The 25,468-nt window shown below is 31.4% G+C and overlaps 2 protein-coding genes across 2 annotated transcripts; one reads left to right on the plus strand and one right to left on the minus strand.

Moving 5' to 3' along the window:
* The first annotated feature begins 11 nt into the window (after nucleotides 1-11).
* Nucleotides 12-11,116, plus strand: LOC139515674 (zinc finger FYVE domain-containing protein 1-like). Its single transcript, XM_071305316.1, has 11 exons — nucleotides 12-909; nucleotides 1,477-1,972; nucleotides 3,076-3,281; nucleotides 3,646-3,743; nucleotides 4,068-4,176; nucleotides 5,187-5,284; nucleotides 5,518-5,632; nucleotides 5,959-6,129; nucleotides 6,661-6,832; nucleotides 8,947-9,048; nucleotides 9,383-11,116. The coding sequence occupies exons 1-11, from the start codon at nucleotides 217-219 to the stop codon at nucleotides 9,613-9,615; spliced, it is 2,493 nt and encodes an 830-aa protein (XP_071161417.1). The 5' UTR covers nucleotides 12-216; the 3' UTR covers nucleotides 9,616-11,116.
* Nucleotides 11,117-14,755: 3,639 nt separating this feature from the next.
* Nucleotides 14,756-22,980, minus strand: LOC139515676 (vesicle transport through interaction with t-SNAREs homolog 1B-like). The gene is made up of 7 exons (XM_071305319.1): nucleotides 22,845-22,980; nucleotides 21,086-21,144; nucleotides 20,102-20,212; nucleotides 19,044-19,103; nucleotides 18,362-18,535; nucleotides 17,548-17,609; nucleotides 14,756-16,583 (listed from the first exon to the last, which is right to left on the minus strand). The coding sequence occupies exons 1-7, from the start codon at nucleotides 22,942-22,944 to the stop codon at nucleotides 16,484-16,486; spliced, it is 666 nt and encodes a 221-aa protein (XP_071161420.1). The 5' UTR covers nucleotides 22,945-22,980; the 3' UTR covers nucleotides 14,756-16,483.
* Nucleotides 22,981-25,468: the final 2,488 nt, after the last annotated feature.

Consider the following 25,468-nt stretch of genomic DNA (forward strand, 5'->3'; position numbering starts at 1 on the left):
GCAGTTTTGGGAATAAACCGTCAGCAAAATGTTTTTATTTTTAGTTTTTCCATTCGAAAATTGTTACTTAGAAGGTAAAATCCTATGAAAACTCTAGAGAAACATAAATTGTCAAACGTCTCATACACTTCGAAGAGAAAAAATGATTCACATTTTCATGATAAACAATAACGAAATTTAAGTCAACAATACAAACGATCGAGATGATTTCACACAATGACAAGCGTCAAAAAGTTTAGAACAAGGACTTCAAAACGTTTTTGTGCAGAGAAATTGTGTTGCAGATCAGAATCAACTGTTGCTACTTTTCATTGTGAGGACTGTGGCTCAGACCAGTGTGAAGACTGTTGTGAAACAATACATTCAACCAATGTCAGTTTTGAATTACATGATAGAAATGTGATTAAAGGTCCTCATCATTCAGAACTATGTCAGATTTCTAAAATACTTCCATCTAAAATATGTATAGATGAAAATTTTGCTGATTTATGGTGCGAAGTGTGTTGCATAAGCTTCTGCAATTATTGTTTTGAGGTTTTTCACAAGCTGTCATCTCGAAAAACACATAGAAAAATATCATTTAAAGAGCATAAACTTCGGGAACAACAGAAGGCCGAAGAAACACTACACATGAACATCCAGTCAATGCCCCTGCCTATGAACATTCAGCCATTGGCATTGTCCCCAGTCTCAGACGACGATTCTTTGACCTACATTTCTTTTCCCCAAGAAGAGTCAAACATAGCAATGATTAACACAACACAGGTGCAGTCTGTTAATATTATACCAGATTTATGTGTCAATACAAATGATGACGATATCATTAATACTTTGGCAGAGAGCATGATTGAAAGTGAATACGATGAAATAGCAAGCTTCATGTTGCTTGATGACCAAGAACAGTTGAAGGTAAAAGAGTATTCAAAAAATGGAAACATAATCACATATAGCAAAGGGGGCTCGGTTCATACAACAAATTCATTTGTCAATAATCATAAAGTTGTAAACAAAGAAGAAAGATTACTTTTAAAACCACATTATTTAGGAAAAGGGGATGGCAATGAAACAGTAACCCAGCACTAAAACATGTCGCCTAGAGGCCTTAATACAGTCTTAAGGTCTTGTGTTTCATTGTATACATGTATATCAAGCTCTTAATCACCCTATGATTTGGGTATCCATCACAAACATGTGACCTACAGGCTACAAACAAACAAACACATTAAATTGCAATCTCGACATTAAGTTGAAATGATTGAAGGTTTCTTTCTTGGCTTTAGACATTTACTACAATTTAAGAAAGATAATTTAACAAACTCTGGTTTTATAGTTACATGTACATTTGTACCTGTATGATAACTTGCCAATTTAACTTAGTAGATTTAAACTATTATAATAATGATAATCAATGCTATTTGTAAAATAAATGATTTAAATTTAACTTAAATTAAAAGCATTATTTAATTTAATTTATAGGTATCAAATGAAGAAGACTTTTTGAACAAGCTTGAGTGTGACAGTAATGATTTAGTAAAAGTTGTGTCAATATTTGGAAACACAGGTGATGGAAAGTCATTTACCCTTAATCATACATTCTTTGGAGGGAAGGAGGTGTTTGAGACATCTGCTCAACAGAAATCATGCACTATTGGTGTGTGGGCAGCATATGACTCGAAGAGTAAAACAATCGTCATAGATACAGAAGGAATGTTAGGATTGACATCCAATCAGAATCAACGATCTAGACTTTTACTCAAAGTTTTGGCGGTATCAGATATTATTATATATCGTACACGAGCAGAACGACTACATACAGACATGTTTCAGTTTCTTTGTGATGCTTCAGCGACATATTATAAATACTTCTCTACTGAACTCCAGGAAATGGCTAAAAGAATTGGCAAAACTCTGGCTGACTTGACACCAGCAGTTATTGTCTTTCATGAAACTGTCAACACACAAATTTTATCAGGTATATACATTTGTATAAAGCTTAACATATGCTTGAAATTTAATTTTACTTTGAAAAATTGCTCAAATCTTGAGATCTTTTAAAAAAAACTAGTAATATTTCATTAATGCTTTAGTTATTTTATCCCTTGAAACCATAATTACACTTGTTAAGTAGAATAACATGTAGCTATAACTGTATGCTAAAAAGATGTCACTATTCAATATGAAAATAACAAAATAATATATATACATGTAAGGTAAATTATAGCTAGAAATGTTAGAAAGTAATTTAATAACACATGAGTACAGGTTTCTTTAAAAATAAATAAACGTCATGTAGATATCATGATGTCTTTTTGGTTTTATTGATAAGATGCCTTATTTAGATAAATTCAGATAAATTCAGCATATCTTTTAAAAGATATCTGGAGGTCATCATAAGCCCACATGTTTATAATTATATCAAAATCTGAATCACCCCTCATCTTAAAAACTTGAAAATAGATTTATGAATGAATACAATTTTTGAAATCAATACACAGTCCTCGATTAGAAATAGACAAACCATGAAGAGATAGAGAAAACTAATTTGGGCTTTTCCAGTAGTAGTCTTATTTTTGGACATGGGCCGGGTTGTTTGTCATTTATCTGGTTTATATAGTTGAATGTCCATACAGGCATGACAGGTACATGTACATGCATGCAAAATTACTACATGTATTAGAAAAGATTATGTAGGGATTTTGCAGTTCTGCCTTTATTGATGCTAATTATAAACTGTCAATTTCTTTAACTTCTGATGTCTAATTTAAAATATGTCAAAGGTACAGTACACACAGAGAGGATGTAATCTCATACTCCCAACACTGATTCTGGTGTAACACAGTGTCAAAGGTATTCAAAGAAATGTAGTTATTTAAGGGACGTAAAAACAGTACACAGATAACAATGCAAACAACCTGATGTATTTCTGCCTTAATTGAAGCCAAACAGTTTTTCTCTTCTTCTGATATCTAATTTAAAAACTGCTATGATTTAGTATTCAAATTGATGTAGCGATGTTTAGTAATACAATGTAATAGAAAACTACCTAGAAAACAAAGCGAATTCATGTTGTTACAGGAAAACAGTCAGCAGACAGTCAGCTTTGGGATCGATTTAGTCAGCTGGATTGTAAATTTCATTTCAAAGATTTACATTATGTTGGTGTTCAGACAAAAAGACCACCAACTGACTTTACACCATTGAAGACGGTCTTAGAAACTTTGCTGGGAGATAAAACAAACAGAGCTTCTAAACAACCAAATGTTATCTACTGTACACTTAAGGTAAAATTTTATCTACTAAACTTAGTGACTGATAAAAATGCACAGTTTCTAGATAGCCATATTTGTTTTATTGAGACTTGCAGGAAAGATTTTTAAAAATCAAGAATAGAAATATTTAACTTATTGAAGGAGCTATGTCATAGTATTTTGATTACAATCCAGATAGTTTTATGTTTTCGAAATATATTTTATGTGAAATTTATACAAACATTTTGTCAATTTTAATTTTTCTTTTCTCTCTCATTTTTTTAAACCTATTTATAAACCAGAATGTACACACATATGTTCATAAAGCTTAAAGTTCACACATTGAATATAGATTTTATTCATATTTCAAAGAAAATGAAATGTTTTTTCATTGCAGAATTTAAATGATAGATTTAGTGGACACTTAGACAGACCTGAGATAGGAACTTTTCCTGATCAGATATTTTCCTGTCCTGTAAGGTGCTTGTCTTGCCAGTAAGTATTTTAGAGAGAGAAAGACTAATAAAGGCCATGGGTGTGTAACTTACTTTGTTAAGAGATGTTATTTCTAATGCAATGCGCCCAAAGACTTGTCGTCTTTGATTGTGACAAGTCCAAATTTCAGAAGAAAAACAGATTCATTGACTTTAAAACATCATTTATTTTTGTGAATATTTTATTTTTAAGGTTTTGAAAAAGTTTGTTTATAAACCGATAAAAATATTGTAGTTTGTTGATCTTTGTGTTAAAGTACGGACACTGAAAGCTCTAAATCAATTAAGGATAGCAAAATTAAAACCAAATATTATACTTTTTCAGAGAGAGCTGTATTAAATGTATGAACCATTGTACTGAGAGTGATGGCCATGAAACAGAAAAGAGATGTACATACCAACACCAGTATCAGAACAAAGTGTTTTTATGCAAGGTAAAGACATACTTTTATGTACTACATGTACATTGAAAGTTAAACAGATTACTTTTTACCAATTGTTCAAGACGTTTCGGCCATTGGCCTTCTTCAGTTGTTTATTATTCCTCTAAACTACATGGCTGACATTTCTTTTTTCAATCATTGAAAAGATGTTATAAAGGCCAATGGCCGAAACGTCTTGAACAATTGGTTTATTTATACAATTATAAAAGGTATGTTCCCTATTGGAATATTTGAAAACAAGGAAATTACTTTTTATTGCAATGCTTATGCTTGACAAGCTGGAGCTACTTATCTTTCCAGATCAACTGAGAACTGCTCAGTTTTTAGTTTCTTGTGTTGCTGCTTTTAAGGTGGTTCACAACACTTTCACTAAAATTAATTTGGCTCGTTTAATTTTCATAAAATATGGACAAAGTATTTACTTTGACCCTTTGACAAAAATATAAAGATTTCAAAAACTTTGAACCAACCATTTTATCAGAAAAATTACACTGGTTATATAGCAGTTTGACAAACACTTATTTTAATCAATGAGAAGTTTAACATTCCCTTAACAGCACAACTTAATTAAAACGTTTAGCTGATTTTACAGAGTTATCTCCCTGTAGTGTAAGGTACCACCTTAAACTGAATGATGTGGGTTTTTTTTATTTTCATTTATTATAATTAGAACTTCAATTTGTTATCCTCTGCCTCTAAAATTATGGTTAGTGTGTTATAAAGTTAAGTTTAACTGAGCATTTACAAGAATGTATGTTAAACACATTTACACATCTATGGTTTATGTTGTAAAACAAGAATATCAAAACTACAATATTGTTTAAGACACATCCTGATCATTAACTTCCTTTTTAGGTGCATTTACTCCACTTATATGTGATGTGATCAATGTCCCTAGATACTCAATTTAGGGTTTATTGTTGCTTTTCTTGTTTCTGCAAAAAAATTAAAAGCAAACCACATGACTTTTGACTGTGACCTTGCTACTTTTTATGTTTTAGACCTGTTTATTGGCTGGTAAACATAATGTTGTAGTACCCAAGACATCAGAATCAACAGATAATGTCTGGATGGGACTGGCTAAATATGTATGGACTGGGTGAGTAAATGTTGAAATACATATAACAATATATATTTGTAAAAAGAATAATTTCAAATGTGAATGGTTTTAAAAAAAGACTTTCTAATGTTTGACCTCAAAACCAACTTTTATAAGATAGTCAACAAAATAAAAAAAATGGTGACAGTGTCTGCATAGTTGCATTAATTAATATTATTATAAGGAAAATAATGGATAAAACTTTATTAAATGACATGTGCTTTTGTTTTTAGAGAAGTTTTAGAGTGCCCCAAGTGTGGAGTTATATACAGGAGTAGAGAACGTTGGTATGGTAACAAGAATATGGAGGACATTGTTTCTGTAGAAGTCAGACATGTCTGGCCTGATGTGAGTATCTTATATAAAGTGGGAAAATTTTGTAAGGCCAAGGTGTTTATGTTCCTGAATATTTACAAAAAGCAAAATTTCTCTTAGAAACTTTTGGAAGCTGTTTCTTTTTCAATTTCTTTTGCAATATTTAGGAAAATTAAAAATGAAAAGAAAATTGATCAGAATACTTTGTAATTTATATTTCAACATTGCAGCCTCCATTAACATTTAGTTGGATGCGAAAACAACCTCTCACTGCAAAATTATAAAAACAAGAGAATTAAACTATCAATGACAACATTTTACAAAAACAAAACTCAGTTATACTATTTCTTATATTCCAGGGTTATAAAAATCTACAGGGAACCAGTAATGCTGCCAGAAAAGTTATTGATAGCATGCAGTACATTGCTGATTCAGTTACCAGTGTGAGTCAGAAACCAACTAAAATGATTTCTGATTGGATGACAGACCAGATAGCTCCTGACTACTGGGTTCCTAATTCACAGATAACAGTAAGTACTGACATGTTACTATTGAGTTTGGTCAACTGCCTTGTGTTGTCAGTACAATATTTCATTTAAATTTGAACAAGTTTACTTTTTGTCTGACAATAATTTCACATCTTTTCTTTTCAAGGTTCACCCAAGATTCACAATAGCAACACTGTGATAGACCAGACTTTCTCTAATTTTATCTGAAAACCTCTTTTGAGGGGGGATAGGACCTTGATCGGGACTCCGGGAACAGGTGTTTTTAAGCTCGGGATTTTGGGATTGACCCTTTCAGAATTCAGGAATTATTTTTTGGGGATTTCGGGACGTCAGGATTTACTTTCTTTAAATTGGGACCTCTGGATTTGGTGTTTTTAAGCCCAGGATTTCGGGATCAGGACCCTTCCTATCCCCCCCTCTCTTTTGCGCATGTAGAGTAATTTATTTTTAATTTCACTAACATCAAGTAAATCTTGAATTGGATATAATTCTCAGACTGATTCTAACTACCGGGTAATTGTTAATGACAAAGAAAATTCTTTAAATTTGCAGAATTGTAAAAAATGTCAGAAAGAACTTGATAATGAACAGAAGCATCACTGTCGTGCATGTGGTGAAGGATTTTGTGATGACTGCTCATCAAAGAAAAGACTAATACCAGAGAGAGGTTGGAATTTCCTTGTTCGTGTTTGTGACGATTGTTATAGTTTAGAAAACTCAACAGGTAAGTTCAATAATCTTCCTTTTCACATTTACAGAATTTTTATGTCTCCACTGAAATTATCCATTTTGCAGGGTACCAAGGATTCATTACTTTCTATGGAATACCATTTTTCTGGACTTTGAAGGTAAACTATAGGATTGTATATCAATCCATGAAAATATAACTTCACACAATAACTTCAGTATTAGTAATAGAAATCTATGAAATTTAAACACAAGATTTATGACCACAAAAGAAAGTTTGGGATTGATTTTTTTTAGTTATGGTCCCAACAGTTTAGTAATAAGGGGCCAAAATTAAACTGTGCTTGATTTCATCAAAAATTGAATTATTGGAGATCTTTGATATGCCAAATCTAACTCTGTATTTAGATTCTTAATTATTGTTCCTGTTTTCAAATTGGTCTACATGAAGGTCCAAAGGGTCCAAGATTAAACTTAGTTTGATTTGATCAAAAATCGAATTCTTGGGGTTCTTTGATATACTGAATCTGAACGTGTACTTAGATTTTTGATACTGAATCTGAACGTGTACTTAGATTTTTGGTTATGGGCCCAGTTTTCAAGTTGGTCCAAATCGAGTTCCAAAATTAAAGTTGTTTGAATTCAACAAACACTTAATATATGGGGTTCTTTGATATGCTGAATCTAACCATGTATTGTGATTTTTGATATTTGGGCCCCGTTATAAAACTGGCCCACATTGAGGTCTAAAGGGTCCAAAATTGATCTTTATTTGATTTCATCAAAAATTGAATTCTTAAGGTTCTTTGATATGCTGAATCGATCCATGTATTTAGATTCTGGACCTTAAAAGGTAAATGTCCAGTTCAAAATTTTTAAGTTCTTAGACCACATTCATTCTGTGTCAGAAACCTATGCTGTGTCAACTATTTAATCACAATCCAAATTCAGAGCTGTTTCAAGCTTGAATGCTGTGTCCATACTTGCATTTTATTCATGGATTATTGGGGTTTACTAATTTAAATGTTCAAAGAAGAACAAATGTTTTATAGGATTGTATGCAAACCTTGGCAAAACCACTTATTTTGATATCCATGAAAATATATCTTTCCTCAATAAAAGAAAATTGGTACCCACTAAATGTAAATGAATCTACATTAGCACAAACTGAAACCTATATTAAATTTTTGAAACATTAGAATGTGATTTGGTGTTTGAATATGTATGTAGGACTCTAAAGTGCGATGGGGACGCTAAAGTGTGATGTCTACACACGCTAAAGTCTGATGGTCTGCAAAAGTATAGATGTAATAAACGTACTATCATGGATTATGACATGAACAGTCTTTTATACAAACAAAAAATGAACATGCCGAAAGAAAAATGTAGAATATTTGATTAACCACTTTAAACCAATTGCTAAAAAAGGTGAAAGCTCGGAGAACATTGCATTTCTCTCTTATTTAAATTAAGAATGTTTTAAACAAATAAATGTTTCACAATGAAGGATTTGTATTTGTAATTTACAATGACAACTTCAAGGGGAGATTTGACATAAGTGATAGACTGTGTGAATGGCAAGTTACTTCAATTATCCAAATATTGATACGCCCGAATTAATTTTTTGTTTTATCATATATACAGGATATATAGATTTTTGTCACACCTAAACTACCATTTTAGCAATTATTATGTGGGCGTTCTTCTTAATTTAGAAACAATTAGTTATGCCTACCGGTAATTATAAAGCCTATCACGTATGTTAGAAAACCTTATCATACTAGCTTTTGCAAAAAGGCTATTTATCATTACATCTGTGTTCTTTAAAGCTTTTAGCCCTTTAACATTACCCTTTTGGTCCATCACACTTTAGCGTGATAAACAATCGTACTTTAGTGAACAAACAGCCGTCGCACTTTAGCATGAAATACCATCATACTTTATCGTAGACCATCGCACTTTAGCGTGACCATCGCACTTTAGAGTACCATTGCACTTTAGAGTCTATAAGTAGCGTAGACCATCGCACTTTAGCGTGACCATCGCACTTTAGCGTGACCATCGCACTTTAGAGTACCATCGCACTTTAGAGTCCTATATGTATATTTTTAAATGCAGAAAGGAATTAATTTTAATAAAATCTTTTTCTAGAAATTCCTGATGGAAGGGAGCCACAAGTAACTGCCAGGAAAGTTGGTGAGGTGCTGTCGTCTGCTATCAGTGTTGTTGGTTCTACTGTAATCTATCCAGTGGGTAAGATTATTGTTATCTGATCTGGAGAAAAATGTATTATAGGGTTTCCTTACATTTGTTTCTGGAATAACCTTAAAGTTCTTAATACTATATTTGGGAAGCCAAAAATCTACAACATCTGAGTGCATTAATTCAGAAACTATTCATCATTGGACATAATATTAAAATTCAAGTTTTGATTTTTGAGACACCTATCTTCGTCTTGTCTCAAATTTGTTGTAGATCACCAAAACATTCTTGTCCTTAATATGAATTTAAAGTTGGACATTTAACAGCCGTCTGTCCATGCTTTTATTTACACATGAGATGATGAAGAATATGTTTTTCATTGTAGGTATGTTAAAGGATTCAGCTAGACCAACATACTGGACTCCAGATGAACATATCACTAAATGCTGTGTTTGTGAAACACCATTTGGACCAAAATTGAAAATACACCATTGTCGAGCTTGTGGAGAGGGTGTGTGCCATGATTGCTCCCCAGACAAACGTCCTGTTCCACTGAGAGGATGGGATTATCCTGTCAGAGTTTGTCAGAAATGCTTTCAGAAGAAAGATAAAGTGTAACCATGTGATAACTTGATGGCCATGTGACATCTTCACAGTCATGTGACTTCATCATTTCTTATGGAATTTGTCTCTTTAGTGAGACCATCTTTGTAAATAGGCCAGTTTCGGAAAATAATTATGTTATTGAAAGCATTTAATGTTGTACAGGCTTATACATCTAAGGTTTTCCATGCTATATTTTAAGTTAATTTCTTTTAAATTGAATGCCAAAAGTATCTATGATTTATTTTTATAAAACAGGTGACGACTATCACAGATTAACCTTTTCCTCCATTGAATTTTTTTTTTTTGCATACTTGATTCGCATAAGGATTTTTAAGGATTTTTCAATAAAAAGCTAAAAATATGCTTTAAAGTATTAATGCATTGTGAAAAACAAATAATTCATCAAATAAATTAAAGTCGGATATTCCTACGATATTCCTTTTCATATTGGATACAAATTTTATTAAGTCTACTGCAGACACTTTGTAGTTAAAGCGTTTCAACTGAGGTACTACACAGGCGTCAAAAGGTGTCATTATGGAGTAAAGAGGGTGGCGTCAAAAGGCGTCACTATGGAGGAAAGGGTTAAATTGAAAAAAATTTAGTTCATTGTTTCAAGAATTTGGTTTTGCTGAATTTGACTGTGATTTAATCAAATATGGAAAGAAGTTTTAAAAGTGTTAGTAAATAGAATAGGAATTGGTAAAACCAGTTTTAAGGCTTACATTAGAATATGTTGAGTTAATTATTTGTTTGTTAGATATTTTTATTTATATGTATATTTCATGTTGCTGTCTGATTAAAGTACATATACTGTGTCTAACTATGGATTATGGAATCTAAAAACATTTTCAAGTATAATTTTGAATAATGTTCAAACTAACATATTTAATCAATTCTTTTTTTTTATTCTTAAAATCAGTTGCAGTTAATTTATGCAATTTTTATCTTCATATTAAGATTGAAACTTTTTTCTATTTTATAAAACCCCTGTCTATGACATCCATTATAAAATCCTTTTATTATAATATGTCTTTGCATATATTTTAAGGTACACAAATGAACAGTATAAATACTACTGAGATTAGAAAAATTTGATACAGAAATGTTTTTTTTAAGTGATTTTTTTTTCATATAGATGTAAACAATTAATATTTTATTATATTATGTTTAAACCTTTTCGCAAATACAAATTCCTTTTTAGTTTTATTCAATTAATTACACAAAAATTTTTTAAGAGAAGATAATTTAATACTGAAAAGGATTGTATAAAGTGTAAATGTAATTACTTTGATAAAAAGTGAAAGAATGAATATCCGGTTAGCCCTTTTTGCATTTTCTAAGAGAATATAATACAGATTGTCTTCTTGTATTTTCTTGTAATATTCTTATTTATATTCTTCCTAGTCACACAAATTTGAATCTTAATGAACAAAGCAAACCATGTGTGCACAGCTTGTAGTTTGAAGAAAAGGACATTGACATATATGTGCTTTATTATTGTTTTTAGAAATGGAATATTTATATACAATATGTGTACAAAAATATTCTATAATAAATTGATTTATTGTAGAAAATAAATACTTGTATATGGCAGGTAGCCAGAAAAAAACGTGGCAGGTTGTTAAATACAAAAGCTGCTATTTATATTTTGTTAATTTCAAATCAGGTAAAGGCAGTTTATTTTAGCGCAGTTAAAAGATCACATATATATTGTGAAATGCCAAATTTGGGTTTACATAGATGTACACATTTACTATTATATTCCAATTTGGGATGTCTTCAAAATGGTGATGAGATGTATTATATAATGGTAATGTCCAGTTAAAAACTAAGTTTTATCAAAACTTAGAAATGTAGATACAATCATGTTATTTATGCTTAGAATTTGCCCTTTTAATCAGAACATAGGATGATAAGTTTTTTTGTTGTTTTTTCTTTTCAAGTAAAGTACAAGAAATTGTAATAATTTTTACTTGGTTGTAGTCTTTCATGTTTGAATCAGTCTCTGAGATGTCTGTTATTTACTAGGATGGGTCTGGATGTGGTTTACAGGATAGAGAATAATAGACGAAAAGTACAGAAAAATTAGCGAAAAATAGGCCAAAATAATAAAGAAATGAGAAATTTTGGTGTTTAATATAAATAAAAGAAAAAAATGGCATAAAAAAATAATTGATTCAGAAATAAGGGAAACCTCATTTTTTAGGCAAAGAAATCTTATTCAGTAATTTTTCATTAGTATAAGTTTTAAGATATTAAACCAGTAAATTGTATAAAGGGGTAGACCTAGGCTTATTTAGTACAATAGATTATTTCAATTCTACTTCACATTAATGCTTAAAAAGCATCTTTGAAATTGTCTATTACAAACACATTGCTGATTTATACAGAGTTATCTCCCTTATCCAAGGTCTGTTCCCGTTATTATATTCTTAGGTCAAACAACGTAAACCAATAGATTCACAGTTAATGTTTTATAGAATTTTAGATGAGACAGGAAGTTATAACTGTTTAATTTTTCACATAAAAGTCATAACAAGCTATAAAAAAAATACTGATTATTCAAATTAAAAGAGTATATATTAACATATTGAGTTCTATTATTATTATTTTTATAATTTTCTTGTGATTATCAGGTTTCTAAGCGAAATATTGAAATTGAGTGCAATATATGTGTAGGATTATTTATTAATGATTCTTTAGAAATTATTGTTATAAACCTGAGTTCTTAAGGCTATTCTAAATAAAATCTCTGTTGGGAAGAAGTGTTGAAAGGGATGTTTTTGCAAGACCCCAACCATACAATTTAAAACCAAAACGTATTACTAGAAATTGGTGTATGCTAAATTAAAAGAATATATAATGAGTTGAAACAAGAACTGAATAAGGACCCTTATGGGATTTTTTCATCAAAATATTATCATCCAGCTTTCAGTTGTTTTAGACTTAATCACCATTACAAATTCTATAAAATAGACAAACATGGTCTCAATATTTGTTAATCACAAATATTAGACAAAACATATCAAATTTGATCATTTATTAGCAAAAATGAAATTAGTTCTTTCTTTAAACTGAAAAGTTGCAGTAACTTAGTTACTATTCATTCTTGTACCGTTAAAGATGGTGATCCCTTTATATTTTATAATACCAAATAGATCTTGTATTATTTAAAATTAAGGGCAAATAAGGCCCATTAGGCAGATATCCTTAAGTGGGTCTCATTGGGGTTTAAGCGTGACGCGGGATTGCCGATTTTTTGTAAGCGTGAAACGAGAAAGTCAAATTATTGTGTCGTGAAAACGGGAAATGAGGTCTAGCGGGATCAGGGAAATGACAAAAAAATGAGAATTGCTTACGTACATAGTGTAAGCGGGAAACGGGAATCTGACAAAACAGTAAGCGGGATGCGGGATCGGCACCCCCCAATGAGACCCCCCCTTAAGATAACCTAATCAGTATAAAACCTAATAACAATATTTTTAATGTGATACTAGCTTTTTGTTTCTTTTATTGTTGATTTATTTACATGAACTTTGAACTTTGTTGATTTTTTAAATTAAAACATTAAAAGATTTTGTTGCTTTTTTTATTTCAAATTCCTTATGTGGTTTCAATCAATTCGCCTGTTATGATGAGGTTAGGAGAGATGCTCTTTGCAGTGTTAAAATTGAATTGCATAAACTTCTTTTTACACATATAGATATAAAAAGATGTGGTATGAGTGCACATGTGACCACTCTCCATCAAGACACAATTTGTAAAAGTAAACCCTTATAGGTCAAAGTACAGTCTTTAACACATTGCCTTGGCTCACACTGAAAAGATATAAACAAGAATGTGTCCCCAGTACACAGATGCCCCACTCGCACTATCATTTTCTATGTTCAGTGGACCGTGAAATTGGGGTAAAAACTCTTATTTGGCATTAAAATTAGAAAGATCATATCATAAGGAACATGTGTACTATGTTTCAAGTTGATTGGACTTCAACTTCATCAAAAACTACCTTGACCAAAAACTTTAACCTTAAGCTGGACGAACGGACGCACAGATGAATGAACAGACGGACGAACGGACGTACAGACCAGAAAACATAATGCCCCTCTACTATCGTAGGTGGGCATAAAAAGAAGATGTGGTATGATTGCCAATGAGACAACTCTCCACAAGAGACCAAAATGACACAGAATTTTATAACAACTACATATATAACATGAGTATAACATGTATAACAAGAGTCAAATTCTCTTTTGTCACCTGAACTATGTGTATGGTATCTAGAAGTCATGGAGATGGTCTTTGTTTTGTCAGTGGGTACATTGAAGAACATATGAAATTTTACCCTTTTATACAGATTGCGTTTAGTCAACTACTAATTGGATATTTTTTAACATGGCTATAAAGGTCAACATGCAATTCAATACTTTGTAATGTTATTACAAGATGGTGTGAGTTGATTCCAGGCCAGGTAGAATCAAAGACCTGAAAATTGTTAGTTGCTGCTTCTCAACCAAGTATCCAACATTTAGAAGTAAGATTCAAGTTTGGTCAGCTAGGGGTCAGAATAATTTAAGTGGAGGGTGATTTATCTTCCTGCATACTTAAACTAGCACATTAACAATGCAACGCAGTGTATCTAGTATAAACAGGGATCAAATTCATCTTACTTTTAACATTTTCTTGTCCTGTAAAAGCATTTAATTTGCTTCTGCACAATAAATAGCCACCAATCAGCATCTCAATTCTTCTGTAAATAACAGGATTATGCAATTAGTAGGCATCTAGGTAGGATTTTCTCTCTGTTGAAGACCTGGCCTTCAGCTGTTTTCTGATCTTTGGTCGGGATGTTTCTTTGACACATTCCCCATTTCCATTCTCAATTTTATCTGATTAAAAAATTAAAAGCAGGATCAACAATGGATTGATTCAATCCCTATATGTATGATAAGAAAGTTTTTATGTCAGATATGATGCAAAAGTTAAAATGTTCATTCAAGAATATCAAAAAAGCATAATTTTTCTAAGGATTTCCTTTTCAAAAGGCCTACCACAAATTAACCTGTCAACATTAAAAATAAAATGCAGAAATCAAGCATCAGTGAGAAATTGATTTTTTTCCTCAATACACAAAATTTAATATAACAACAATATTTAAAAATATTTATTTGTTTCTTATAGATATGCTTAACACATTTCTTACATTCATTCATCCAAAACATTAATAAGCTCACTAATACATGAAACAGAATTAAAAGCCTAATATGTCCTTACATTTTTATACACACCTGCGACTCATTTCACAAAAAATCATACAATTAAAATTAATTGAAAGTTGTACTGAAGTGTGTATGACTTACATTAACTTTACTATTAAGATTTTTTTGTGAAAAGAGCTGCTGGCTTTCATTTATTCAAGTTTGAGTGTTTCTGATGTAGTACATCTAGAGCTTACAAAATGTTATTTTCATTTAAAACAATAGACACATTATAACCTACTGAAGCTATTAAAATCAAAACACTAGAGAATGAAAATGAGGTCAGGGCCATATGAATTATTTGAGTTGGACAGGCTAATGACAACAAAAACAATTACTATATTAATATTGACTTGTCATGCATAATTATCTAGGAGCAGGTATGAGAAGAACTTAACAATGAAACAGACCTAATGTGAATTCAATGCCATATGCAATTAAGTCATAGTGACTCCTTTACACAGAAAATTGAACTTGACCTGACCACTAAAGCAAGATAATAGAGGACAATATTCAGGTGACCAACAGCATAAACAAAATTTGATAACTCAACCTAAATAAGGGATAAAGTACAAATGTATTTACAATTATAAGAGATGGTTACTGTGAACACTGGTCTTGATTCTACATGTAGTAAGTGAAGAGAAAATATACTTGTATGCTTATAATAGAAATAAATACATGTAAATATGCATAAATGACAATACATTAAATTATTCATGGATTCTTGTAATCATATATTCGTGGGACTTTCTCTCTCACTTACATCATTTTAGTCAGTCACTTATTCATTAAGAATTTCTTTCTCTCTCACTTCATTATTAAGTCAATTAATTATGCACCTTTATTTTATTTTATTAACCTTCTTTCCTCCTCTCTCACTTGCATTTTTACGTAGTCATACATTTATACATTGGGATTTTTCTCTCACTTTCATTATTACAGTCGGTCATTTATACAATGGGATTTTCTTTCTCTTTTATCTTCCATTCAGACATATATAAATATACATTGGATCAATCAAAATACATTCAGTCGGTCATTTATACAATGGGATTTTCTTTCTCTTTTATCTTCCATTCAGACATATATAAATATACATTGGATCAATCAAAATACATTCAAATAAACAAAATCTCATTTCTAGTAACACATTGTGAGTATACACAAACTCACATACAGAAACTTAGGTAAAATTGAAACAAAAATATGCATTACAGACCTGTAAATTCAGAAATTATTGTGATGTCTATATTAATGCGAAAAATATAACAGTATCCTTTTGAAATAATAAAATCTTGCATACAAAATTCCAGTAGTGATATTTCTTCATAACATTTCATAAAAAACAATAGCACTTAATAATAAGATATCACATTTTTGCCAGTGGTCAAGAATTCACAATAATAAATGCAAGAATTAATTTCTGAATATGCAGTTATCCAATCAATTAAAAGAATATCACAGTATGATATTAAAAATCCCAGTTAAATATGTTTTTAGTACAATGTGGACCTGTTTATTTTTTATCTGATTATCCAGAATTTCATACAATATCAGTCTACTGGATATCCACTGGGAAGTTCATAATAAACATCAGCCTAGTTATGGTTCTGTGATCATGAATGTTTAGTAAAGAATTTCCAATATATAACTCCACCTAATCCACAAACTTCTAACAGGATTATCACAATTAAAATCATCTTGTTGGTCATCACCCTGAAAATAGGTAAAAAGTCCAGATATTTTCCATTTGTATGGTTCATGTTCAATCGAATAATTCATCTTGTGGTATCAATTTTTGTGAATTCAGAAAAAAATGCTATTTGGAATTTCATTGAAATTTGATTTCGTAGTTTTGCAAAATGTTAGAATTACTAGCCTGTAAAAAAATCATTTTGTTCAACATTTAATTTCATATTTTAGTATACCCACAAAATCAACAAAAATTGGTAATACAAATATAATAAAGGAATACACAGTACATAAACTTTCAACACTTTCAAAAGCTATTCAGCATTTAAATTAGACGATCTATAAACCTCTGGATTTATGTACACTTTAAGATTTATTTGCTCTAGAAGCAATCTGTTGTAACTGAGGAAATGAAAATGTATCACAATTCAGACATAAAACTCATTAATTTTCTTTGTAGCATTTTCTCTATAGGCCAAAGCCTTGTCTAATTTTTTACAGCTTATTGTGCAGATTTCCCCATTGGTAAGTTTGTCAAGAGTAAAACAAAGACACTCGGTCAAAAAGATAAACCTTGGCGTTTAAGTTTCCGACACCTAAAAGACCAAATATCATGAAAAAGTACCTATCATTGGCAAATGTATAGAAAATTACTATTAATTCAGAAATTATTGTAAAGTACTATTATTGGCAATATTGTGACTGGTTGAGTATTACAATAAAAAATAAATCAACATTCAGTTATCTGATACATATATGTGTATTCAGACAATCACAATAATTAGGTCAAATTTTTGTCCAAAATTAGCAATAATAAATGAACACAATAATTTCTGAATTTATAGCACATGAATTCACAACATACATACTAAGGATATATAGTTAGAAGATAAAAATTGTCTCCCTTTGGTTACTTGGTTGCAGCAGATAACTTACAAACTGCCCTAAAACCAATTGCGAATGTTATTTTACATTATTTAAATCTTACCTTGTTGCCATGGTTTTAAGAATTTTTCTACTTTTAGTTAAATTTGAATCTGTATCATATAGCTGAAAAAGAAATGAAAGTAAAATAGTTTACAGAAAAAGTGCTAGTTTTATTTTATTGGCTAAGGGCTTTTCAATTAAAACTGATATGTGATTTAGATTCAGATTAAATGTTTTAATAAAGTTTTACATCACTTGTTTAACATAAAACATTCAAATAGCTATATAGCTATAAGAAGATGTGGTATGAGTGCAAATGGGGCAACTCTCCAAATACATATATGTGGGATGGGATCTCCAAAATCAAAACCACAACTATCACACTTTTTTAGAATAATTTTGCATACCGTACATTAAATTGACTTACAACGATAGATGACCTGTGACCCATGTCTTAAATAAAACCTCCCTTTTTCCCTTCCACATTTGTTGTAATGGGTTATTTCCCTTGATTTCATTGGTACATATTAACCACAAAACCAAATGTTCAAGGTAGTAAAAATGTTTTTCAGAATTGTAATGTGGATTCATTTATTTTCGTGGGTATCAATTTTTGTGGATTGAGGAAAACTTGCATTTTCGTGGATATTTGATTTTAGGTTTGTCAATCTCTGTATACTTAGCCTATAGAAAATGTGTTATTCGCTGAACATGTAAATTTGTGGTTTAACTTTACCCACGAAATCTACCAAAATTGGTATCCCACGAAAAGAAATGAATCCACAGTTTGCAGAATTTAATATCCTCTAAAATACAAATTCGTTATCAATCCAGGAAAATTGGCACCCACGGTATATATTTTTATATTCACATACCCTATCCCTTGTTCTTCCTAAGGTTTCCCTCTGTCTTCCTAACTCATCAATAATTTCCACTCCTATTTCATCAGTTTCAGCTGCTATCTGATGTGTCCTAGCAATACTATCTGTGGCACGATTCAAAGATTGAGTTCCCTGATAAAGTTTGTTTCGCGAAGAAGCTGCCATTTGCTATTAAAATAAAAATGTAAATTTACTTATTAGAAAATATAGTTTAAAACATTCAATTTTTGAGTGCAGCTCTTTCAACCTTTAATGCGCTGATCCTATTCTGTTCTCAAACTTTGAACATTTCTGGACACCAACATTTCTAGAATTTATAACAAATGGTGAATTTGAAATTTTGAGCTAGTGATGATATCAATGAACATGTTTCATTAAGAAAATTATTTCTTCAAAAATGTCAAAAAAATTAAAATCACTGTAGACCTCATATTGTTGTTGTGTTAGTTTGAATTCAGTTTTGGATTTTATAAATTGTGGTGTTCCAGTTGATCAATTGTTTGTTTTCAGTGTAGAGTTTGTAGATTTTTGTTTGATTGTTTCCTCTTTTGGTCATGGTGTTGACTGTATTTCTTTAACATGTGACTTTCTTAGTCCCTTACTGAAATTACACCAAATTTTCATTGGTTCTCCTGTTGTAAGAGCTTAAAAAAAAAATTCCATTGTTAAAGTTTACCTCATCTCTATCAAAACCAAAATTATCAGATCCTCTTCCTGTAGCTCCTTTACTTTTCTTCTACAATAAAAGATTAATTAATTGGTTAATTTCAATTCAGATTTGTTTAATTTTCATTGAGCGAGTCATTGATATGTCTTAATTTTCTTGTAGTTATAACTTGTCAAACAAAATGCCTTTTTACAGTAGTTAAGTTTTTTTGGCATCCCTATCATTGAAAGGGGAGAAGATTTGGCCCCTGCACCTTTAATTTTCATTTCTTATTTACTTCTTTAAAATGAAATCAATTTAGCAAGGTTATATGCAGTCAATTATAGTTAGGGAGCTACCATTTGATTTTTATGGGGGGGGGGGGGGCTAGGATGAAAAATTTTGTCCTGCATTTTTTTTTAGTTGTAATCTCTGTCCTGCCTTTTTATTTTTCACTCTATTCGGTCCTGCTTTTTTTTTTTTTTTTAGTTTATCCTGACTTTTTTTACATAAATTGTCATCCTGACTTTTTTTTTTTTTTTGCAAGTGTCTCATCCTGCCTTTTTTTTTTGCTCAAAACTCCTGTCCTGCCTATTTTTTTCAAATTTCATCCTAGCCCCCCCCCCCCATAAAAATCAAATGGTAGCTCCCTTAGTTGATAAAAAGTAAAGACTATCCAAAATATGATAAAGTATGCTATGAGATGCTCAGTTTGAGTTTCAGGGATTTTATGCATATGATATAATATTGTACGACATGTACATTGACTTTAGGGGAGGGTATTCTAGAGGGCCAGGAGGATTTTTTCTGACAGAATTTTCATTTACAACTTTGTCATTATTTCATTTTTTTTGCATGGCTATAAAACCACATGATATTTATTTTAATTTTTCTAAACCTGTTTGATTCTCTTTCCAGGCCACAAAATTCATCTTCAAAAATGTAATTTATAGTTTATTAAGTGACAATCTTGTGTCAAATTAAGTTTCTTTAACATTCTCAGGTACACCCCCACCATTATGTCTAACATCAAATTCTGTATCCTCACCAGGTATTATTTACTGTTATTACCATCAATTGGAACTTACCAGATTCTTTGTTATATTATCTAAGTCATGTCTGTAGTTACGTATTCTGGATATTTGTTGAGATCTGTAAGAAATAGGAGCCATCTTTGCTTCACTTTCCATTTCCTGTAACTGAAATGTAATACCAAAAATATGGATTAAACTTTGGTTTTATCTTTTACTCTGATGATTTAATCCACACCCATCTGAAATTTTAGAATATTTGATTTTTAGAATTTTTTGTAATAATTTTAGAAAAAATACTTCAGTTTATTAAAAAAAACTAGAACAGCCGGTTCCATTGAGTGTGTAGGCAAAGGTAATATCTTTGGTTAGCATGCTTGCTAGTTGAACTGTGAAGTCATTATTAGGTAAGGTATACTACACTCCTTTTGAAGTAGCCTAGTCCTACAGACAGATAGATTGTTAATCTTTCAGACTAGTCTAATTTTAAAGGAGGGTAGTTTACCTGACCAAATAATGACTTCACTGTTCAGCTGGCAAGCAAGCTAACCAAACATATTGACTTTGCCTACACACTCAATGGAATCGGCTGTAACTATGTTAATTATCCTTTTAAAATCATATACTATTTGGCTCATTGTTAAATGCCGTACGGTGACCTATAGTTTTTAATTTCTGTGTCATTTTGGTCTCTTGTGGAGAGTTGTCTCATTGGCAATCATACCACATCTTCTTTTTTATATATTTTTTTTTCTTGACAACAAACTACGGCAATATTTTCTGCTGTTTACATAAACTTTGCACAATTAATTCATGTACTATGTATTCATTTATTTTGGTCAACATTTGTGTTTTTCATTCATAAATATTTTGATGAAAAAAATATTTGTAGACTGTAAACATCAACATATTTACAAGTTGAACATTGAACTTTTGCTTTCTATATATTCAGTTTATTGATGGTGGCAGCAAAATGGTAGATGAAGTATTCACTGTAAACAGGAAATTATTGACAAGATATTTTAACCAGTTTACACTTACAATGAAGTTTGCTTCTTCAATATTTCTTTCTGCATGGCGAATGGCTGTTTTTTTCTCCTCTGTCAAAAAATAAGAACATGAGAAAAATAAAAATAATTGTCAAAACTATATTTAATCAATACAATATATATATATGCTATTATGTACAGATCGATTGTTCCAAAACATAATATTTTCCCGATTCAAATGCCAAATGAAATTTTATAATGATGATAAAACTTTAAAAAAAATTCTGTTGGTCAAATAAGTAATATAAAAACTTAAGAATAAATTACAGAAAGTATGTGATATCAATATTTGAAAAATAAATATAATTTTACAATTTATATTATTAAACATAAATCCTTATCATAGACACCATAAAAGTACATGTAATTGAAATGTAATTCAAAAGTAATTGAGCATTACATGCTTTTTTCATTGTAATTAATTAAATTACCATTACAAGTAATTGAAAAAATGCTCAATTACACATTACCTTCAATTACATGGAAAATTGTAATGCATTACACTTAATTACCATTACATTTTCAATTACCCCATCCCTGGATAAAAGACCTTATTTTAATGAAATTGATTGTTTGCTTCTTTTAATCTTTCTACAGGTAAGATATTATAAATAGATTTAACAGTAACTTCATTATATTTACTGTAAATTGTAAGGTGCATTGTGGGACGAGATTGTTATACACCTTATCGCTATTTGTCCACCATTACTGAACATTACACAGGTTTCCGTAAAATTTTGATGTCATGAAATAAGTTATATGGTTTGTCGCACGCTGGACTTTTTCTGCTGCGTTTTGTAGAAAAATAAGCAATGAAACACATCAACATTAATAGATGAAGTCACCATTAACAGTAGACGTGACGTCACGAACCCCCTTTGAAATTTACTAACCCCCTACGGATCCATAGGCCTAAGGGGTCACCAGGTGACGGCGTTATACCAATCACAATGTGCTAATTTACCTGTGGTGCGATAATACAAAATATCTGATGCCACAATGGAGAAGTGATTGTTGTATGACTTCAACAGGTCAAGCGAGATAGATTCTCAGGTCAGTGGGGAATAGCACCTGTACATATGATTTTAAAAGAAAACACATTTTGGATGACACAACTTTAATTTTGACATATTCGTGTGATGAGTCAACTGACTCTTTACGGATTATCCATGTAGATGTAGCGATAAGGTGTATTGTCCCCATACATACGTGTAGTCTTGCATAATTTTATATTTATTTTTTCCCTAGAACAATTAGGTTGTGGAATTTCTTGCTACACCAAGTAGCAAAGACTTAGAAGCATTTAAATTTGGTGCAAAATCACAAATACATTGCTAGATCAAAATCATCTATAATATATAAATAAAATATTTAAAAAAAAAACAAAAAAAACTTCTTTTTTTTTATATGTAAATATGTTCAGATTTAAATACTACTACCCCCTAGTATGTGCCTTTTTGTAATCTTCAACATATTGAAGTTAAGAAGTATTATGTAGACCGTAGTCCGAGATTACTCTGACGTCCAACGGCTGTTTTGCCAGACAAGCTGGGGCCGTGGGACTTGTCTGGCAAAACAGCCGTTGGACGTCAGAGTAATCTCGGACTATGTAGACCTTTGACAGTTTTGTGAACCCAACTCTGACTCAGTCTCGGACTTTACAACATATCAGAATGCAGTGATGTCTGCATTTAGTAGTCTCAGATAGATATTAGGAAATTGTAAAACAATAAGTAATATATATTTACAACCTCCCTCAAAATTTGGGATTTTCCCTTCGACTCTGTCTCTTATGCTATCCAAAACACTTGACAAATCGTCCTCGAGTGACTCAAACTTTTCAGAAGACATTTTGACATGACAGTCATGTGATCATTCTAAATACTGAAAAAATTCGGGATGGATATAAATAAATTAACAAGTGTGGACACAGATCAGTGTGGATAGTATGTTTAGATGTTTGACAGTGTTTTCTGACAATAAGAGTTCTTTGTTCTTGCCACAAGATTCTTTATTAAAATATGTTGCATAATAACGGCCTACCTGTACCAGACACTAACCATTTAGCAGCGTCGTTTATTGGTTTTGGATAGCTAGGAGAGGAACACATTAGATACATTTCCACAAGAATTAAATTTTGTATAGTAAGATCCTTGATTTTCATAGGCAGATCCAGGTGCCAGGGGTTGGGAGGGGGGGGGGGGGGGGGGGGGGGGCTACTCGGCCCTTTCGAGTGGAAAATATGGTTGATTATACAGGGAATCACAAATCATGACTGACCGTGGGAAACTTTTATGGCTGTCAGTGGTACATGTATTTTATTTCGTTTGAAATAGGGTTTTTCCCGTTTGCTATTTGTAGTTAATATTTACAGATGGGAACTAGTATAACTAGTTCGGATACTGGTTTTGTAACAGTATGTACTATTTATATGTTTGATGTTAGGTGCAGGAGGCACGAGGAAAGTTTTGGCGGTTTTTATGGGTGGGGTTTAAAGGTACTATATAAAGTTTGGGATTTAAATGTATTAGTATCGAAGGTGCTCGCAGTTACGTCGGATTGAAGTTGGTCACATAGGTATATGTGCAGTTGCTGCTATGTTTATTGTACGTACAGGCGTTGGAGGCATTAGCCGGGGGAAAAGAAACGATGCGAAAGAGGAACAATGTTATATGTCATGTGTTTATATAATGTTTCGATTGAAGAAATATGTACAATTCAGTAAAATAAAATATTGTATCGCAAGAGAAAATAAGATGTTACTGCGAGCAACTAATCCTATATCTGTGTTTGTCTTGTTTATAGCCTATTGAATTAGAAATTAAATACTTTAAATTCGGACGAGCAGGGCGAGGGAGAATTTAACTTATAAAAAGTTCTGGATCCGCCACTGATTTCTGCATGATGTGATTTGGATATGGGAGATGGTATCTAAGAACATGCATGCATATACATTGTACTATTTGTAAGGTTCCACAATGTATTTATGTTCCTTTGTCCACAAAAACTGAAAATTAGTAAAGGATCTTCTCAGTATCATTAGAATTTAAAGACGAAATTGATTCAGAAGACATTTAATGGTTTTGAGTAATGACAATGCCTGACATGATGAAATGGGCTAAATGAGGTCGAAAGTAAACCTTAGTTCTTCCTTCGAAAATGTCTTCTTCAAAGCCTGGTCAAAGGAAATAAATGAGTTATTTAAATAAACAGGAATCCGCTTGTATTTAGGCTACGCTCATGAACAAAGTGCCGAGAATCATCTTGCAGTATTAGCTGGTAAAAAAATACAAAACGGTTGAATGCATATTAAAATAAAATGTACAGATATGAGCAGGATCTTGATGTGGTCCTTCCTTTTTTTAGTTCTTTAATTTTTCAGCCTTTTTTCTAAACTAAACTAAACTAAACTAAACTAAACTAAACTAAACTAAACTAAACTAGGACTAGGTCCATTACTTTGTAATTTGTCATTTTCAATTTTAACATAAGCAGAAAACTTAACATTGGAAATTGCTAATTAATCCAGTCACTTGACCATGACCTAGGGACAGCGCCTCAAAATAGTCGTCAAACTTCATACAAACTATCGATCTATCACATAGAGTTCGGAGACAGTTTGATAGGAAGTTCCATCAATGCAGGTAAAGCAACTTCTATGTCTAGCCTTCTGAGACTTTCGTCGCAGGCGAGACAAAAATGATTAAGCTCATTATAGAAAGACAAATCAACAGGGCTGAATGACGAATTAACCCATGGCCATTTTAAGTGATCTTTCTTTCATCGAGAAAACTATTAGGATAGATCTATAGACAAGTTTAATAAATAGCAAAGATTACCAGCATCTGAGACTACTATAACTGTGTTATAGTAGTCTCAGCCAGCATAAAGATTTTTGCCTAATTAATGAAATTTCAAAAAGATATATATAGAAACTTTACATAAAATTATCAATTAACAAGACCAGATTTACAAACTAGTCAAATTTTACTGAAATCGTAGCCTTTTTATAGGAGTGACAATGATTTAATGATGATTTTTCTTACTCTTTTTGTGAATTTGGCAATACAATAAAGAAGATAGAGAGAAACTGTAAACAGAAAATAAATTATCAGCACTACATCAACATAAACGAAGATTTTTGTCATGTGTTCTTTTCCAGTCTACAATGTGCATTGTTGAGGATGCATATAGAGCTGTGTGAGCAACCATAGGCCCTTGGAGCCTCTTAAGTTGTCTTTTTGTCCAAAACCATCAGACATTGTCTTCTTCAATCTTGCACCCTACAAATCTTTGCTAAAAGGTTAGCAATCTGTCTTTGTGCTTAGACTAAGGAATATTGATTGATTGTTGTTTGCTTTACGTCCAGTGACAA

This window comes from Mytilus edulis, chromosome 3 (assembly GCF_963676685.1).
Source record: "Mytilus edulis chromosome 3, xbMytEdul2.2, whole genome shotgun sequence".
Taxonomy (NCBI): domain Eukaryota; kingdom Metazoa; phylum Mollusca; class Bivalvia; order Mytilida; family Mytilidae; genus Mytilus; species Mytilus edulis.